General features: G+C 42.4%; 1 protein-coding gene across 1 annotated transcript; it reads left to right on the top strand.

Annotated features, from left to right (window-relative positions):
* Positions 1-348: 348 nt before the first annotated feature.
* LOC111220133 (Na(+)/H(+) exchange regulatory cofactor NHE-RF1-like) lies at positions 349-17,273 on the top strand. The gene is made up of 6 exons (XM_022743118.1): positions 349-1,057; positions 12,371-12,541; positions 13,705-13,858; positions 13,949-13,995; positions 15,796-15,897; positions 16,477-17,273. Exons 1-6 carry the CDS (start codon positions 587-589, stop codon positions 16,630-16,632), a joined length of 1,101 nt encoding a protein of 366 aa, XP_022598839.1. The 5' UTR covers positions 349-586; the 3' UTR covers positions 16,633-17,273.
* Positions 17,274-20,656: the final 3,383 nt, after the last annotated feature.

The following is a 20,656-nucleotide window of genomic DNA, read 5'->3' as shown; positions in this document are numbered from 1 at the left end:
TAAAGGATCATCGAATTAACAATGAATTCAGTGTCATAATTATTATGTTCATAATATGTAATTTGTATATTGAAACTATTTTAACTTACTACTCTACTTAATATTTGGATAAATATAAATGTGTTGGATATATACTGTGTAAAATTACGATATGTACTTCTTTAATTTTACAGGTCATACATAATGTAGTAGCCAAGTTTTATGCCACATTCCCCTCAGTTCTCTACAGCACCGATTGCTGATGAAGTTATAAGGACTGTGTCGTATGAGCGGTATTTGCTTTTATTTTGAAATTCTGCGACGCGCGCTAATCGTATGAAGTTAGCTTGACGGTGGTACCTCCGCTCAGAGCGGGACGGTGTCGGACTGGAGGTGGAAGAGAAGACTGCAACACAGAAAGAAGGAGGAAGGAGGATCCGTGAGCTGCTGTAGGCGTGAAAACTCAGAGTAAGCAGCGGAAAGTTGACTGAGTCAGTTGAGCGGAAGTGAACTCTGGTACAGGTGTCACTTCTTCTACGGTGGTTGAGTGACTTCTTTACTTAAAGGCTTTGAAGTGGTTTGGGATTAAAGTTAGAAGAGGAACAACATGTCGAGCCTCCGACCCAGACTGTGTGTGCTGGAGAAAGGAACCAGCGGCTACGGGTTCCACCTGCACGGAGAGAAGGGCAAGACCGGGCAGTTCATCAGGCTCGTGGAGCCCGACACTCCCGCCTCCGCAGCCGGGCTCCTCGCGGGCGACCGGTTGGTGTTCGTGAACGGGGAGAGCGTGGAGGGCGAGAGCCATCAGCAAGTGGTCGCCAGGATACGGGCCACCGCCGGGGCTCTGGAGCTCATCGTGGTCGACGCCGACACGACTGAGCTGCTGAGGAAACACAACCTGCAGTGCCGGAAAGAGTTCGCCTCAGAGGGGATTCCCCTGCCCGGCGGGGACAGCGACTCGGACCGCGGGGACTCACAGAGCAACGGCACTCCGAGGGGGTCCACCCCGGTCCAGCGAGAGAACGGGGATACTTCCTCGGAGAGGTCGGGGAGGCTGAGTGTCAGCTCCAGCACCAAGGTACAGAAAAGTTACTGTACACTACTTAGACTTTGTATAATATAGTATTATATGATATGATATGATATGATATAATATTCATATTTAGCATATCATATTTATAAATGCCTTCAAAGACAGACCTTGTCAGGTCAAAAGGTCACCTGTTAACCTCTTGCCCTGTGAATAGGATTTGGTTATATCTATAAAATCCTCTATCATGTATGTTTGTTTTGGGATATGAATATATAGCTACAGATATCATACAAAATATCTTTAAAGTCAGTTGAGAAACTTCACCATGGAAGTTTTTTTTCTGGCCCTTAGATAAATATCTGTCACTAAACATTCAACTCTTATATATCATACAATATTAATATCTTGACATATTTCAGCCCAAGTATTGCGACATATTCAATATTAATAATTAAAAAAACAGATTTTTAAAATTAATGTATTGTTTTTTATGTTTAACTTGTTTTTTGCAATAATAACATAATTATGTGACTGTATTCTATGTGTCAGGTGTTTTTCATACAATATGTCATCTTATATAAGTTTTATTTGTCACATGCCAAGGTACAAGGTACAGTAAGCACAGCAAAGGGTCAGACTCAGCAGTAGGACAAACTGTGCAAAGCTGCCAAAAATATTATATTATATTATATTATATTATATTAGCCTATATTATATTATATTAAATATTTAAAAAATAAAATTGTTTTTTTTGTTATTTTGATATTATGAAAGTATTGCATATGCTGGAAAATATTGCATTATTATAATATTATATATTATATTATAATGTGTGCCCAAGCATACTTTATGTTACATCACTTACATTTATATCAACAAACTGTTTATTCAACAGTTTATTGACAAAATATCCAGATGGAAATGTCTATTTATGACTAATCCAGTGCATCAGATACCAGGTAAATGAAGGTAATTTTTTACATCACTGCAAAAAAATAATATAAAAAATCTATATTGGCATAAAAGATTATTGATCATTGATTTGCAGCCTTGTTTATAATGCCCCATTACACCCAAATGTACTGTATTAAAGGGATAGCTACCGTTTTATTAACGACAAAATCTCTGATGGTTCAGGACATATTCAATGATAGTTAAAAACACAGTTCGTTCCAAATATCTGCAATGTAGGAGTCAGATTCATCAGCCAAAGCAGCAGTGGCCCCTGGTTTATATCTCCCGATCTGATCTGGGGCCAGCATCGCCTGCAAGCTGCAAAGGTTACATGTGAATAGATCCTCTATAAGCAGCCTCCTCCACTTGCCAGTGAAAGGCTATAAGCTAAGACAGAGAGGTGACACAGCAAAGTGAAATGTCCCAGGCCTTTGTCATAGAAATGTGTGTCAGTGTCTCAGCTTCTTGTCCTGAATTCCCGGTCCAGTTCGGCTTGTTGGATCAGATGCTCTGTCAGATTTGCATATCAATGAGACATCCTTTTTGTTTTTTTACACTCTATCGTTATCTAGAAGGGTTTTAAAGATAGAATATCACTTTGAAGATGTTCACAGTAACTAGTATTTAGTGTTGGATTAAGGTGTGTCAACATTTTTGAAATTCCTGACTCAGCTTTGTAGATAGATATCACAAAAACAGCTTGATCCGATGGTCTGACGTGCACCACATGCACATGCAAAAACTGAAATACTTTGATACACGTTTCTTTCTTTGGTTGACCGTAATCCTGCCTTTGTTGTGGGTTATAAAAGTTATTTTATAACATTAATCTTTGGTTGTAAAAATAGAAGATTTCTCAGACTATGTAACTGTTTCAGCCGGAGCAAAGTCTGGGCCCTGATTTAAATGTTGTGTAACTGTGATGTGAAATAGCCTCATTGTGGAAGTGTTGATCCGTGTGGAACTCTCACGGTTAGATTTTATTCAGGAATTCATATGAAAATAATGGGATACGTGGTTATTTTTAGACATGGCCCCTTCAGTAAGTAGGAGATAAGGATCGGCTACAAAGCAACACGAAGGAACTGGTGGTGATTCATTATTATGCATTACATTGTAAAATCTTAACCATCACAATATTACTTGAGCTGATGATTGTCTTCATTATTGATCTGTTTATCTATGAAGGTTTAAAAGTGCCGTGGACAGTGGCCATGACCTGGGCACTGTTACTACTGTGTTGTACTACACTGGGTGTCAGGAGCAGATGTGTTCAGGCATGTGTTGTTGGACTAGTGATAAAGTCTTTACCACACAGACATGTCATCATCGTTTGAAATGAGGAAAAATCTCAGTTTCTTAGCTGATGTTTGTCTGCAGCCGTTTCATCTCATCATTTATTTGTAGATTCTCGTTTTACATTGAACTTTTTCTCATTTTGTTTTTATCGATACGACATCTTTTCTGCCAAGTAGAAAAACATGTAATGTAAAACATGTTTAACCTCTCTCTCTCTCTGTCTCTCTCTCTCTGTCTCTCTCTGTATCTCTCTGTATCTGTCTCTCTCTCTCTGTCTCTCTCTCTCTGTCTCTCTCTCTCTCTCTCTCTCTGTCTCATATATATTTATATTTCTGAAAGAAAACATGAGAATAGAGTGAAATATATCAATAAGTTCAGTTTGACATTGAGTTACAAGTTAACAAGTTTACACATTTGTGTTTACAAGTGAAATTCATAATAAATTTAAAGAAATATTTGGTCTTTTATTCACTGTACCGAAAACATATAGAAGTGTGAATTCAGAACCGAGTTACGTACCGAAATGTGAGTTTTGCGTCCCGTTACACCTCTTTGTGATCGGCTACTGTCAGACTGATTTAGATATATCCCTGAATATCTATTGTTAAAATACAGAACTGATTTTTTGGGATGTCCTGATCAAGTTTTTGGCCCTGATTCCAATCTGTGTCCTTTAATACTATCTGCAGATTCCAAGTCTGATCTGATACTTATATTTATCTAATGATCATTAAATATGTATCTGACAGTTGTAACTACTAAATACTAGATTCAGGACACTTTCTTTTAAATGTATTATAAGTTAATTATAGTAAAAGGTAGCTCTACATATAGGCACCTTTGGCCCCTGTTCTGCTGTTATAAATGGGATTTCTAGGTCTCTTTCCACCTAGTTGGCTCAAGCCCCATCACTAATACTCCAGTAAAGCTGGCCAGCTGGGATGCTGCAAACCTCCTGCTACTTTCCTCCCTAATGTAAAGCTTGACAGAGCCTAATGGTCTGATCCTGGCCTCTGATACCAGCCTCTCTGTGGGATACACTCGAGTGGGCTGGCTAATGATGATATGAAACCAACCCTGTGGAGCATAATCATGCTCAGACAATTGTTTCTTTCATGTGTTTGCCTGTGGCCGGACTTGGTATTGCAGATCAGGCCTCGGTCACCAAACTATTTTCACACCAGATCAGCCAAAATCGTCATGGTGATATCCTCAACAAAGAGCTGGATATCTAATTCTGCAGAGGTTGTTTTTCTTGTTGTTTTTTTTTTCTGCGGAGATAAAAGCATGAACTGAGCATGTCATCGTATTATGGTAACATCCTGGCCTCCAGCGACTCAGTCCTCCAGCACACCGAGAACTGTCTGCCGGTCACCATAGAGACTCCCCTCAGCAGAGAGAGAGGAGGCTTTGTCCACAGTGTTTGCATGAGGAGAAAGACTTCAGGGCCAGGGAGGAAAGGAGAGAGGACTCTCACGCCTCGAGTGGGACGCCGCGCTGACCCTGAAATACCGACACCCTCACTTAACACACACTGTCAATAGGGCCGCGGCGAAGGGAGAATGTGTGTGTGGGCAAAAGGTTCTGGCCGCAGGATTAAACAGCGATCGGTTCTGTGGTTGTGGATGTGAACGAGTCAAACAAATGATGAAATAAGAGGATCCTGAATGAGGGGGGGGGGTTCACAGTGTGGAGGGAAGGTTTGACATTTGACTGGATAACAACAGCAGGGACAGAACTATAAATGCGAATGTCGCTGACTGACTGAGTGATCAAGTTACACCATTGGTTGCCCGGCCAAGAGTTTCCCCGTTGGTCGTTGACACCTAGCGACAGATCGAGCGACTTTCTGGACAAACCTTAGCTACTGTCTGCAGAGGAGAGTGGCCGGTTCCCTCTCTCTGCTGAGCTTCTAACTTTCTCTCTGAAGGATCATTTTACAGTAAATCACAGCTCAGTCTTTGTCTTTACCTGACTTGTTCGGTGATGCTGTCGGACGCGTTTCAGTCCCAGTTTCAAACACGTTCTGTGGTCTGACAAAAGAAACTGAAAAACATGTAAATGAGAACGGCTGTATTAAAACACTGTGACCGGCTGACACTTGGCAGAATGAAAATAACCAGCAACATCTTCTACTAAGTTTTGACCTGGTCGGGTTTTAACGGTCAGCCCATTGGTTACTCATTCAGAGAAGATGATTGACTTATTATATTTCCACCCATCGTCTCACAACACTTTTCACCCTGTGTGCTCCTTGCTTGCACTCCTTCACAGAGGAACGTAAGACTTTGATCCTTGTACTTGGAGTGAAGGCCTTGAGGCAGCTCTCATCTTTACTGAGGATCATTTCTCCTTTAGTGTTTCACAATGTCTCTTATCACTTGGCTCATATAAGCCTGGGAAAGAACAATTAATCTGTCACTTTATTGGTTCAGGAGTAGTGACTGTGCTGTAAATCAAGATTAAACTGTGACGTTACTCAACATGGCCGCAGTTGCTTAAGTTTATTCCATTGACAGGATGTTTCCAGCCCAGGTGAAACAGGTTAGAGACCAAAGTGGTTCAGTTCAGTCGGAGGAGTTACACCCAGTGAGTTTAATATTTTATCTAGATGCATTTTGTAGTTTTGGTGAGTGAAATGTTGAGTTGATTCTTCAGTTAATTTAGTGGCGTAGCTCGACCAATACTGGATCAATACAGAGTATATTTTTTATAAGAAATCCTTAAATTAGTTTTTAAATGAATTGTCAGCAAGATATTTTCTAAGTGGGCCAGGATGTTCTGTAGCGGACAGATCTGATGGCCATGCTATTTCTAAATTCTTCGACGTCAGTTACGTGGATGCGTCGCTCCCTGACCGACTGTCGTTTAATGTTTCCCTTTTTAAACTTCACAGTTGATGCTGCACTTCCTCGTCCTCAGAGTGTGAAGTTGATCGGATGTGTGGTCGTCGAGATAATCGATGGACGGGCAGACAGTTTTCAAAAGTTTTAAATTATTTTTCAACTACATCAGAAACTTCTCCACAAGAGGGTTCAGTGATGTTATAATCATATTTTTAAAGTCCGGTTCTGCTCGAGGTTTCTGCCTCTTTAAAGGAAGTTTTTCCTGCCGCCGTCGCCAAGTGTTATAAAGAGTGCGGTCTAGACCGGCTCTATTTGTAGAGGGCCTTGAGATAACTTCTGCTGTGATTTGGTGCTATATAAAGAGAAACGGACTTGACTCGACCCTCACGTGGAGGAATTTGTTTTAGTAAAGGTTTTGTTACTGAGACCAGATCTTGATGACATTGCCCGGGGCAGCAACTTTTCATCAGCTGGTTCTTTGTGTGGGCCGCCGTCCAAAACAAACTTCATGAAAGGGCTGTTGGCGTCATCTGACTGAGATCCTCGCTGCCTCACTGTTTTCTTAGTGACATAGTCTAAATAAACACGCGCCCAGATACAAAACAGCCTGTTGGTCGTCCAAGCTTTCCCCACAACTTCATTCTTACCATCGAGGAACAGGGACACATCCATTCATTTTTCAGCATTTGGCATTTGAAGTTAATCGAGGACATGCTCTTAACACCGTCGCCCCTCTGATGGTTTTACTCTCCTCTGCACTGACTGAACCCTCAACTTCAACTGTCCATTGAAAGTCTGCAGATCTTTCAAGATTTTATCAGGGTCTGTGGCACGACAGGGGTTATAATTACACTTGGTGCAAGCAATTAGCTAAGTGTCTTTGAAGTCTCTTCCCCTATCACACTCTGACTGAATTTATACTATATAACATATGGTGCTGGTCCTCAAGCTGTGCGCTCAGCTGCTTCCTGCTCTTATCAGTCCATGTTTGCTAAATTGAGAATCTATGGTGAGCTAACGATAGCAGCCGCACACATTTCAGTGAAATAACAGCGTGTCATTTCTCCTGATGTTATCAGTAAAATGTCTGCTAGCTAAAATTTAAAGTAGCTTAACATTAGCTTCTAATGCTTTTCTAACTTAATGAGGACGTCGACGAGCAGCATGTGCTGAAAATAATTTATTTAATGTTAAATGAGCCACCTGCTTCACTTTGTTTCCTCTTTTACCAAAACAACTGTGTGGCCGACTTTTAGAAATCGAGCTGGGTCGAGTTTCTTTTTCACGCTCATGCACTTTGACTCAGACTCAGCTAAAACATAACAGCCCTGTATGAATCTTAAACTCATTTCAGGTTTGGAGTGTGGTTGGGTGAGGGCCATCTCTATAACCACACACACACAACATCACACACACACCACACACACACACACACACACACACACCACACACACACACACACACACCACACATAGACACACACACGCACACACACACGCACACACACACACCACACACACACACACACACACACACACACACACACACACACACACACACCAATGCAGACATGGGTACATACAGACACACAGCGGGTTGCTCTGTCAGTTGTAAGCTGCTGGGGTGGAACCTGAAGAAACCACTTCCTGTCTTCCTTTTAGCTTGTTGCTATAGCGCTGAGGCTAGATTGTTTGTTTTTGTCTCAGCCAGTGAATGATAACCGGTGCTACACATGGTGGCGGTTCTGTGTAGTTTGTGTTTGATTATGTAAAGCTAATGACTTCCTCAGGCCATAAACACAAAGCTGCAGTGCTCTCTGTGTTAATCAGTGAAACCGTTTTGGACAGACACGACGACACACACTGAGATACAACTGACTGCTGCTCAGTGTGAGGATCATATGTGTTACAGACAAACCTGTTAGGGTGGTTGTACAGAAAGAGATCAGTATGTAGACAACATGAGACTTGTACATGAGACTTCCCCTCTGTGCCCAGAGAGTCATAAAGAGTCACATCACACCAAGAGTGTAGGTTCCCCTCCGAAACAAAGAGATTGGCTTTTTAATGCTGTCAACCAAACGGTTTATTAACATATAAGATCTGAATTTCCATATATGAAATATGAAGGAAAATCATGGATGTATTTAAAGTATAGCCTCTATATGTAAAAATTACATATGAAACCTGTTAGAAATTGGAACAATATTATATATTGACATGTCTAGCTAACAGAAACATGTATTTTAGTGTGTCTGTTTATATTAATGACTTTTATCTTCGTAAATCCAGAAGATGTACATATGTCATAATGATATATCCTCTCATAAGGGACACATATGGTAACATTATTATTGATATAGGGACAAATATGCCATCTATATGTCATAGGTCATAGTATAGTAAGGCATAAAAAGGCATAAAAATGTCACAATATATTAAGGGGAAAAAAAACATCAAAAAACGTTGTTATTTTCAGGAGCCACAGTAGTCTGCATACTGTATGTTGTCTGTAGGTAACTTGGCCCTGTGCTATAGAATATGCACTGTATGTTAATATGTACCAACAATTAACTACATTATTAAATGTGCACCATGCCTCTGGTTGGAGCATCAGAGACCAGCAGCCACTGAAACACTGGTGGCCAACATTGTATGTTCCACTGGATATCACTTCCCAACAACAGTGTGCACACACAGTGAGACAACACTAGTCAACGCAGTAAGAATCAGGATCATCAGGATCATCATTGTTGAATTTGCTGAGCGTGTGGAAACGTGTCTCCTCTGATCTTTATTGTCAGTGTTGCTTTGGCAACAAACACTGGAAATGATATGAGTGCAGGCATGTAGTGGAGACTCTGCTGGACTTTACCCAGAGGTGTCATTATTGTACAGCGCGTGCTGTCGCTGCACTGTTCTGCTGTGTGTCTGCTGATACTGTGGTTTTCCTGTGTGCTCTGAAAATCAAAAAGTGCTCAGATGTCACGTATAATGCAGGTTATACTCGAGACAGCTGCTTCAACACAAGACGCATATTGTTTTTGTTAACATGTCTATACATTTCTCACCACCGTTCAGAAATGTCCTGGTTTACTCAGTTCTAAGCTTCAAATGCAAAGGAAACCTGCTGGTCTGCTTATTACAGGAGTCTGTGCTGAATGATAAACTTTCACTGAAACCGTCGGCAGTTTTGAATCTGATCAAAAGGAAACTCCTCCTGGCATCCTTCCTGAGCCTCTCTTGCTGCCTCCATTATTCCTCCTCCACCTCCCCGCTGGGTGCTGTCACTACGCCCAGGCCTCGGCCCTTTAGGCCTCTCTGACGAAACAACAAGTTCAACCAGTGGGAGAGACGGAGATCTGACTGGCAACATGTTGGCCTGAAGCCAGAGACACAGACTCATCTCAGAGAGAGAGAGAGAGAGAGAGAGAGAGAGCCATGCTCCCAGGGTCTTCTTCAGATCGTACGTAGATTCACTGGCAGAACGACGGCGCTCACGTACGAGTGACGGAGGTGGGAGTCTATCTGTGCCACAGGCTGAGTCTCTGCTCCCCCGTGGTGCAGTAAATGGATTATAAGGTGCTCGTTCACCTTACATGACGGACTCTGACACTCCTCAGCAGCCAAGAGTTGCTCATCAGATCGTCCGTCTCAACTCACCTGGCCGACTTGTTGTTGAGGAAACAGTGTCAGATAACGTTAGCTTCATCTAAAAAAGAATAAACCTTGTTGTGTTTCCCACGTTTGTGTGTACGAGTGGCTGTTACAAGTGTTTTAACTAGACTCTTCCGATCCTTACTCATCCACAGAGCTTGTTATGAAATGAAATCCAGGGACGGGACTTTTAATCCATGAAGCTTTTCACAGGTTGCAAAACACACGGCACACCTCACCGCCTTATTGTTGAAGCGTATAATCTATAAAAGAAAACAGCAGTATGATGCATCTTTGTTCGTTACCGCTGACTCACCTGTCCTCAGCCTAACTGTGATATTGTAGTGAAGTAAACTCACAGATTTGGACATGTCGTTTAAATATATAGGCTACAGGTGGAGGACGCAGGGAAACGTAGATCCTGTGTGGGTACATAGGAAGCCCTCCTCCTCCTCCTCCTCCTCCTCCAGCAGCTGATCCAGGAGCTTCACCTGTTGGTTTGAGGCGTATTTTAGGATGAGAGGAGGAAAATTTTGACAATCTGCTGCCAATCACTGCAGCTCCTTCAGATGTTTCTTGCAGCTTCTCCGGGGAGATGTGGATAGTGAAAGTGAGTGAACGTTAGCTGAACCTCTAGTTCCTCCTCCATGTTTGTTGTTGCCCAGAGAAGGCCCGCCTCTCAATTCTTCAGATTGGACGATGGGAAAAGCATTCAGAAGGTTCTTGCAAAAACTCCAGATGCTCTGAGAATCTGAAACACGGAGACACCCGAGGAGCATGAGCGCAAAACACTTACCGCCCCTAGAAAACCTCTTCCTGTCTGATCGTGGCCTTAATTGATGTTTTTGGCCACCTGAGGGCAGCGGGTCAGACACAACACTGACATGTTTTCATGTTATAAAGTTTAACATGCTAACGTGTTAGCGAGCAGGTGAATGTAAGGCTAATATTCACTCGCTCTGTTTTGGTCTCCACCAACTCTAGAGAAAAATATCTGGCTCTTTAGATGCAACGTGCTCCGTGTGTGAAAGATGCTCCAGTGCTCTACAGGTGTGAGGTGACCTGCACAGTCACTTTCTGCTGGTTCATCACGTCTCACATGTAGTAAAACCATCAGCTGTTAAATCCCCTTATCAAGAAGAACGTTCACGCCTCTGCTTGTGAGGTGAGCCGACTTTAGCGCGCAGCATTCCTGCACTTTGCACCTCACCTGTTATATCATCCTTATCATCTTCATTAACTGCCAGCTGTTCAACCTGACAGTCAGCTCGTCTGAAGTCGTCCTCGCCCGGGAGGTTTCAGCAATCATCAACCACGCTGAGTTCATATTAACCGCCGGAGCGGCTGAGATGCTGAGGATGCAGCATCTTAAATGTTCAGCTGGCAGAGAATCATTTACAGATAACCCCTGATAGCCGAGGATGTCGCAGAGATAGCAGCGGTTTTATCAGCTGGGCGGGAGCTTCAGGTGTTCACAAAGCTGTTACTGCCTCAGTAACATGTCAGCTGTAAAGGGGATGTTGAGTTTTTTCTCTCATGGATGTGGAAGAAAAAATCTGTCTGGAAAAGAGAAAAGAGAGGAAACACAGTTTATGTTAAATCTAAATTCTGAGATCACGTTGGAGCTTTTAATTTTTAAGTCACATTTAGACTAATACTAAACAAAAATACAAATAAAATACAACTTTATGTCAACAATATGTGATGTAGGGGTGTAAGGAAATATTTGATGATACTGCCTCTCAAAAACAGTTCAAGTCTTTTTTTTATTCATAGTTAAAGTGCAAAGATTTGGAGAAATTTAACTTTAAGTCTCATACTTACATAGAAAACTTCAGGTGTTTTGTGGAACCGCCCCCTGGCTCCTGGTCAAATCGTATCGCCAGATTTTTGTGATAATCGATACGAGATGAGGAGATGTCGAGTCAAATACTTGAACTTACTTGAACTTTCTGTCTCATCATTTTGGGCTAAAATAAATAAATGTAAAAAATAATAGTATGGATCTTCTTTTGTGGGTGGAGCTGCTCGTCCATACGTGTCTTCAGCGTGCGTGTTTAGAGGAGAGATGGCAGCTACGCCACCTGGAAAAACACCTGACGAAGACGCAGCTCCTGACGTCAGTGCAGCTGTGAAGACGTTGTTTTTAAATCTACCTTCATGTTATTTGTCCCAATAAGCTCCATGTACACAGTGTGTAAACAGGGAAGTTACGTGACGTACAGAACATGTAATGATTGTAGTGATGACGTGAACCACCTGCAGTGGAGAAAGTTCACATTAACCGCACTAAATAGTCAATGAATGACCACGTCTGAGAGCAGCTGCTGGTCCCTGTAATCAGACACGTTACCGAGCGTCCTCTGATTCACTTCACATAGAAAAACCGTTAAACCACCAGAGTGAGAGGCTGTAAATACCACAGAGAAATCAGCTGTTGTTGTGCTTCTGTTCCATCTGTCTGAAGGTTTTATGAAATGTCCGAGTCTTCATTGATTATACGTTATAAATTATGGATTAATATCATCATTTTGATCGACTAGTTCATGCTGCACATATAAAGCTGTTCTGACACTGATGTGTGTGTGTGTGTGTGTGTGCAGGATGAGAGTGGTGGGCTGCGGCCTCGTCTCTACCACCTGAAGAAGGGAGCTAATGGCTACGGCTTCAACCTGCACAGTGAGAAGTCCAAACCGGGTCAGTTCATCAGAGCCGTGGACGACGACTCTCCAGCACAGAGAGCCGGACTCAAACCACAGGACAAGATCGTCCAGGTACACACACACACACACACACACACACACACACACACACACACCCATCAGTCCTGCTTGATACTTTGTGTGTTTTATTTAGTTTGTTTGTGTATCAGCTGTAATCCTATTACACCAGTGGGTAAGCAGAAAGCTGAAATCCCTGAAGCGTTAGGAGGTGGAGTGTGTGTGTGTGTGTGTGTGTGTGTGTGTGTTACTGTGGTGTGTATGTTTTTACATGTGTGTGCACGTGTTCATATATCTGCTCCTATGTGTGTGTGTGTGTGTGTGTGTGTGTGTGTGTGTGTGTGTGTGTGTGTGTGTGTGAGAGACACCCGGGTGTTTCGGCTATGTTGAACATGGCTGGGTCGGAGTTAATCCACTTACTGTGTCTGTGGGCTGAACTCGAGGAGGAGGGGGAGGAGGGGGGTAAATAAAGTCATACCATGACTTCACACACACATACATGTTGAGGATTTCAGAATGTGGAGAATGTGATGAAGTCTGTGCAGAGGTCAGAGGTCACCGTGCTCTGTACCACCAGAGACTCCTGCAGCTCAGCTCGTCCTCCCACTGGAATTCCTCAGTTCCCTTATCTGCTGGATGTTTGATTAGCTCCAGCTCTGGGAGTGTGTGTGTGTGTGTGTGTGTGTGTGTGTGTGTGTGTGTGTGTGTGTGTGTGTGTGTGTGCCCTGCCCCGTGATAACAGTTACCCAGCATCCTCCATCACTCTCCTTACTGTCACTCCATTCGTCACTTTTATCTTCGAAACATCACGATAATTCAGTTACTTTGCGTCTGTGTTACTGGAACTTCTCCACCAGTGGAACATTACGCTCCTCTGTGGGGGGGGGGGGGGGTCCAAAGTCACACACTGAGTCACAAGGAACTGAGAAATGTATTATCACCAACAAAAAAAAAAACAACGAACCAACAAACAACAAACAGAAGAAACAACCTCCTCAAAAAACAGACGAACCGACTAAAGCTGACCCCACAGCTCTCACCCTGACAGACACACACATCCATCTATTTACAGTCACCAGCATGAACATGAAACTCTTTACAACACTCACAGACCTGGGTCAGGACTCAGCTGGGGGCTGCCTCCTGGACCCAGACTATTCTAGTCTTAGAAACTCTTGGAACAACAGTAGACCTGTATTTAACCCCCCCCCCCCCAGGTGAACGGGGTGTCAGTGTTTGGGATGCAGCACTCGGAGGTGGTGGCAAACATCAAGTCTGGAGGAGACGAGACCAGTCTGCTGGTGGTCGATGCCGAGACCGACGACTTCTTCAAGAGGTGCAACGTCCTGCCCACTGAGGAGCACCTCACCGGTAACACACACACACACACACACACACACACACACACACACACACACTGCTTCAGTGACTGTTTAATGACGTGAAGCTTCTCTCCTGTAGGACCTCTTCCTGAGCCAGTGTCACAGAGACCATCAGAGGAGGAAGAGGTGAGGACCACTGCACACACACAGTGTAGTCTGATGACATCACTGTGACATCATCAGGGGGTCTCCATGATCCTGAAGTGTAAAATGAGCAGAGTGTCTCTTTAACGAAGAGTGTTTGTGTGACGCTCCACGGCCAGAGGGAGTTTATCAAAAGTAAACAAGGAGCAGCCATGCTTCCCCCTCCTCTCTCCACACACACACACACACACACACACACACACACACACACACACACACACAGAAGGTCAGAGGTCGTCATGAGTGTTTATGGCGGTTGTTACCTAATAGCTGGTGAATGAGTGTTTGTTCCTGCTGCAGCGGAGCAGAATCTGAATCTGAGCGAGTGTGTGAACAGCTCGTTAGTTTGCTCATTTGCATAATCCCCAACTCGCCCTGAGAGTTAAAGCCACTTCAATCCCATGATCCTCCAGGACACAGGAAAGAGAGAGCGATAGAGAGAGAGAAGAAAACGTACGGTGCTGAGCTCTTGTTGCCATGGTGAAGGGTCAGCCACAATGTCACCAGAGGGGCCAATCCACTTTTCCCATGTTGTCAGAGTGTGTGTGTGTGTGTGTGTGTGTGTGTGTGTGTGTGTGTGTGTGTGTGTGTGCACTGATGAAACTGAGTTGAAACTTTGTTTTAAACGTCGTGTACTGCTGTTTGTTTGTTTGTTTGTTTGTTTTCAGTCACTGGAAACAAAAATATAAAAGAACATCGAACGTCTTCCAGCTGCAGACACGTAGATCAAACGCTCCTCAGTGTCTGACTGGAATATAAAGCTCCTGCAGTTGTTGTGGTTTGTTGTGGTGCGTTCACAGCCTGTAGGAAACATCACCGCAGGGCGGGTGTCGATGAGTCAATGTTCAGTCAACAGGTCACGCGTGTTTTTAATGTTTCATCCTTCAGCTTTAATAAGTGACTGATGACTGTAGTTACTGAAGCAGGCTCTGCTGCCCCCTGCTGGACACTTCACACACACTTTTATCTGACTCGTTTGAAGTAATTATATTCTGGGTTTTTAAATACGTGTAGCACAAAGTGAAAGTGCAAACTGTTTAAGACCGACAGTGTTTCGTGTTCATGTTCACACGGCTTCCTCTTTAGGGTTTAACCTCCTGACAGTGAAGCCAGTGTCACCATGTGTTGTGAAATAAAATTTAAAAAAGACGTTACAGGAAATTCATCATCAGTCTTTTCAGAAACTTCTCTGTGAAGACTTTAAATTAAAAACTATTTTATTTTAGTAGAAACAGTCTCATGATGAGACATCTTGATGATGATGTTCAGAGTCAAACCAACACAAGACTCTGACTGACACGTTTGTCTGTGTAGCTCAAGTTACATTTATATTATATTATATTATATATAGTAGTGTTGTCAGTGTTGTCCTAAAACACCAGACTTGATAATATCAGATGTCATGTTCCTGAAACATAAAAAACAATATTATTCTGTTATAAAAAACTAAACTGAAACATAAGATACAGTGATTATAAATCAAAATAAATAACAATCAAATCACAATATAATAATAGAAATCAACCCCCTGCAAAAAAAGAAATGTAAACATTGTGTACCGTTGTGTTGTGAACATCGTGGTGCCGCTAAGAACCGTCAGTCAGCTGTTTCACATGCAGGTGTTCAGCAGGAACACGTGACTCTGAGCCGAGAGAATCGGAGACGATCGACAGACATGACGCTGATCATGAGACTTGTGAATAAGTCGTTAATAAGTGTAACACCAGATTGATACTGTGTGTGTGTGTGTGTGTGTGTGTGTGTGTGTGTGTGTTTGAACAGGTGTCAGTGATAAAGACTAAAGGGTCTGTGAGCTCGTCGGCCTCCAGCGCCTCCTCCAACACCTCCCTGCCAGCAGCGACCACCAGCACCCCCCCTCCAGAGGTAACATCCCATCATGGAACATTAGATCATCATAACTTTATATATATTTTTTACTTATATTTTCATGTAACTTTCCTGTTTCATTGTTTGTTTTTCTTTTGTTTTTAATTCCCCCTTTTCTTTCCGTAAAGCCCTTTGTAACTTTGTTAAGTAAATAAAGTTTATTAATATTTTATTATTAGGAACAGAATGACAGAGTTCAAGAATAAAGTTGAGATATTTTGAGAATTATTTTGAAAAATAATGCAGCTTTTTTAAAGATAAAATATGTGAAATTATAACTGTGATTTATATTATTATTGTATTTCCCCCAATCCTCCAGTCTGCTTTAAATTCAATCAATAAGACTCATTAATCAACTCTACAATGTAATTACAGCTGTTTATGAGACATGTAAGTGTCAGACATGAGTCACACTCTGATCGTGACTCATGTTGGTTGAATGTGGATCATGTGACTGAGCTGAAAATATACAAATAGGTCGTTATTATTAACGTTTGTGTGTAAATCCTGCTGTTGAAATGTATAGAACAGTCCTGGGTCAGGGTGAGAATAACAAACTGTGTTCTGTGTCTCCAGGCCGACCGGGCCCCGGAGCCGGCCTCAGGAACCGGGGGTCTGGGTCTGGGTCTGTCGCTGGCTCAGGCCAGAGAACGAGCCCATCAGAAACGAGCCGCCAAGAAAGCCCCGCCCATGGACTGGAGCAAGAGGAACGAACTCTTCAGCAACTTGTAAACACCATCATCATCATCATCATCATCATCATCATCATCCCCCCCCCCCCCCCCCCCCCCCGTGGAGAACCCAGAGAGATAATCAGTGTCTGGTCTCTGGATCTGGTTCTGACCCCGACAGACACAGTGTTCGTTCAGAACATTTTAAAGTCCCGTGTTTAAACAGTATTATTGATGATCTCATTGTTTTAATTTAGGGTTTTTGCCACTTTTGAAATGTCAATGTCACACACAGGAATGAATGTTAATATATGAAGCAGGATGTTGGAGAGAGAGTAGAGATGTACAGGTCCTCACGTCAGCAGTGACGGGGCTGCAGGGAAAATAAATTATTGGCAGATTTTTGAAATCTAGTTTAAATAAAGGTGAGACGTCGGCGTCTGAAATCAGCAACTAGAATGAAAGTTTTCTTCACTCGGTGTCTGAGTATCTGCTGAGCCCTCACTGCCACAGTAACCACGACAACCTGTTCCAACAGCGTCGAGTCGTACGATGGCTGGGGCGATTTTTAGAATCAGGTAACCGTGGAAACAATCTCCAGGGTTTCTGACATCACGATATATGATTCGATGAAATTATTTTTCCATGTTGCTCTTGTTCGATTTGTACATACATGAATAAATGATTTAAGAAGAAACTTTATTTTGACTGATTTCATGACGTTTCTGGATTTGAACATGTTGTAACTCCCGCCTCAAAACATTGTGAAGCAGCGTGGGATCATGGGAGTTGTCTTTACCACCGTTGCCGTCGGCTTCTCCTGGTTTGGATTCCCTCAGTGTCAGTGGTTCAGGAGGTTTTTACCTGGAGCTGAACCAAAACACCTTAAGTTAAGATTTACTTCAAGTCTGAGTTAAGGTTTCCTTAACTAAAAAGAGTTGGACAAAGAACCCTGGAGTCTTCTCCTTAAGGTTTCCTTAAAATGTTCACTGACGTATTAAAGGTTTTCTCCTTATCTTAGTCTTAAGGAATCACTTAAAGTCATTTAAGCCGCTGCACAAAAGACCTTTGCGACCAAACTAAGGAAAAACTAGAACCACCTCCTCGTGGTCGTATCCCTCCGCCACTCAGACTAGTTCCAGGTCACATCCCTGTTTATCCAGAGTCAGAGAAAATATTAAACATCTGCGTGAAATTTTGTCAGAATTTCTGTGAAGTCTTAAGTAAAGGCTAAAAAGTGTTTTGTGAGGTCACACTGACCTTGACCTTTGACCACCAAAATCTACTCAGTTCATCCTTGAGTCCACGTGCACGATTGCATCACATCTGAAGAAGTTCTGTCAAAGTGTTGCTGAGATATCGCGTCCGCGAGAACGAGACAGACGGACGGACGGAGGAATAAAAACATGGAAAAACTTGCAGCCAATCACCTTCATCCGTCTGACACTCACTTTGCTTTCTGTGTTCAGGCACCTGAACAAACACAAACACAGTACAAATTCTCCTTTTAATGATTTCCAGGATGAAATATTAACAAAAGCAACAGACATCCATGAAAACTGAACAGAGGAACAAACAGTGCTAAAACTTTTACGTTTCAATGTCAGAACACCTGAAAATCTTACAAACACAACGACTCCCTGCTTTAGTTACAACACAAAAATCAGGAAGTGCAAAGGATTAAAGGAAGAGAGGGTTCAAGATGGCTTCAGGTCATGGCTTTTCTTTACTGGCCTCACTGACAGAGGAAGTCTCACAGACAACCACACAGGAAGTGAACGACAGTGGAGTTAGACTGAACAATAAAAGCGTCTTTTCATGCGAACACTCGTTAAGGTGCAGAAAGAGGAGAGGGATCAAATCTGAAAACATGGAGTCTGTTTCAGGAAGAAACTTCATCTCTGAGACGTCCGTCTTAAATAAACTGATGGTCCTGAACGCCTCGTCTCATAAAGCTGCTTCTCATAACTCTGAGTTTAGTGATTCAACGACACACCTGTGCACACAGAGGAGGTGTGGCCACAGATCCAGATCCTGGAGCAGGTTGCACTAAACACCTTAAGTTTTCTACTTAAATATGACGCTTAAGGTTAAATTTCTCCTTAGCTGAGGGAGTTACTTCAGGGCATTGGATGAAATCTCTTGAAAGGTGCAGCAGTGAAAGAGATTTCACAGCAGTAAAATTCTACTGTTTCCATGGAGACAGTTGATTGCTGCCAGTAGCACCTGTGATACCTGTGATCTCATCCTCCTGTTGTTTTAACGAGGTGAACTTTGGTCGTTAAGGGCTTTTGTGCCACAGTTTAACTGACTTAAAGTGATTCCTTGAAGTTTAAGACTAAGATGAGGAGAAAACCTTGAATACTTAAGTCAACATTTGAAGGAAATCTTAAGAAGACTTAAGGGTGTTTTGTGCAACTGTTTTTATTTTAAGAAAACTTTAACTCTTATGTTAAGGTGTTTTGTGCAACCGGCCCCAGAGCAGCACACTGACCTTAACATTTGCTGCTTTGTGAGACAAGGCCCCGCCCCTTCATGGAGTCTCGAGGAGTGCGCCAAAATTATTTAAATGAAGAATAAAATTCAAAATAAAAAGATAATTAAATTTGCCAATTAGTCATTTCTATTTTCTCTATTTTGACGATGTTTAATGATCAAATTCCATCTTCAGACTCTTTAGTTTCCTGCTTTACCATTTACAGCCGCCATCTCATCATTGCTCTGATCTAAAGACGTCACTTTTATTTTATAGAAGCAACGCCCCGGCGCTTCGTTCACGTCTTTAAAGCTACAGTACAACAAGCTCTGGGGATCAAACCAGCGGCAGCTCCTCAGCTGAAGGAGTCAGGAGCTTCTTGTGAGCCAGACACAGTGACGTCCTCCAGCAGCTAACGCTAGCTGTGAGCCTCGACGCAGGGGGAGGAGTCACAGTGAGCTCCCACAGCAGAGTTTGGCCTCCTCTGATTGGTCAACACACTGAAGGAAACATCTGTCCTCTACACATTACAAAGTTGTGCACTGTAGCTTTAAATTAAAGTCATCACAGAATAGAAACTGTAAATGTTAAAAGGAAGAAACTGATGAGAAAGTATTAAAAATTAATTTTGTGATTCAGTTATTAATCTAAAGACAGAACAGGGCAGCGGTTCTCAAAGTGCGGTCCGGGGACCCCCAGGGGTCTTGAGGGGGTTCCTGGGGCAAAAAGGGGGATAATAATAATAATAATTCATTTTAATTCCATAAGTGACACAACGACAGACTGTGAATATTTTGGTTCAAACTCTTTCAGTAATAAAACATCTAAAAACATAAATCTCCTCAGACCGGATCCTCGATGTGAGAACGTCTGAGAACTACTGGAATATGGAAATAAAAATATCAATTGTAAAATTTATATTTTCATTTTATAATGCGACATTTTATTTAATTCATGAATTTATAATATCTTTTTAAATATATCAATATATAAAACTTTAATTATTGTGATGGCACGCTAACGCCTCCGTACTCAAACACAGCTCTCGTCTATAGATACAGAATCTCTTACAGTGTTCAGTCACTTATTATTATTACAGGTTATTGACCGGGTCGACTTCACCTGTTGACATGTTTAAAAGCTTCTCCTGCTCATTGGAAACAGCAGCGTTACAGTAAATTCGCTTCATAGCACCCTGAGGCGAGCTGTGGTGGGCGGAGCTCCACAGACTCTGACTGACTGACAGTGACGGAGCTTTAAAGACGCCGTCCGACACGAACCTGCTGAGGATGAAAGACTTTGGTAAAATCAAACCTACATAAATATGGAATAAGCTGCTTTTAATACAATAAACAATATTTCCCCGTGTTATAGACAGTAAGCAGCAGTGTACATATATACTGTGGTTATATATATAACACAGTAATGCTAATATACACCAGGTGATCAGTCCATTTGTTAAAAACAAACACAGGTATAAATATACTCAAAGACTACACACTGACACACACTCTCACTCACACACACACTCACACACACACACACACACACACACACACACACACACACACACACACACACACACACACACACACACACACACACACAT

Source organism: Seriola dumerili, unplaced genomic scaffold (genome assembly GCF_002260705.1).
Source record: "Seriola dumerili isolate Sdu_G_001 unplaced genomic scaffold, Sdu_1.0 BDQW01000068.1, whole genome shotgun sequence".
Taxonomy (NCBI): Eukaryota; Metazoa; Chordata; class Actinopteri; order Carangiformes; family Carangidae; genus Seriola; species Seriola dumerili.
Note: the sequence above shows the minus strand (reverse complement) of the source record. Positions and strands in the feature narration are given on the sequence as shown.

Coding starts and splice junctions, on each gene's coding strand:
- LOC111220133 (XM_022743118.1), top strand. CDS start 587: ATGTCGAGCCTCCGACCCAGACTGTGTGTGCTGGAGAAAGGAACCAGC. Junction 1,058..12,370: donor GTGTCAGCTCCAGCACCAAG/GTACAGAAAAGT, acceptor GTGTGTGTGCAG/GATGAGAGTGGTGGGCTGCG. Junction 13,859..13,948: donor CACTGAGGAGCACCTCACCG/GTAACACACACA, acceptor TCTCTCCTGTAG/GACCTCTTCCTGAGCCAGTG.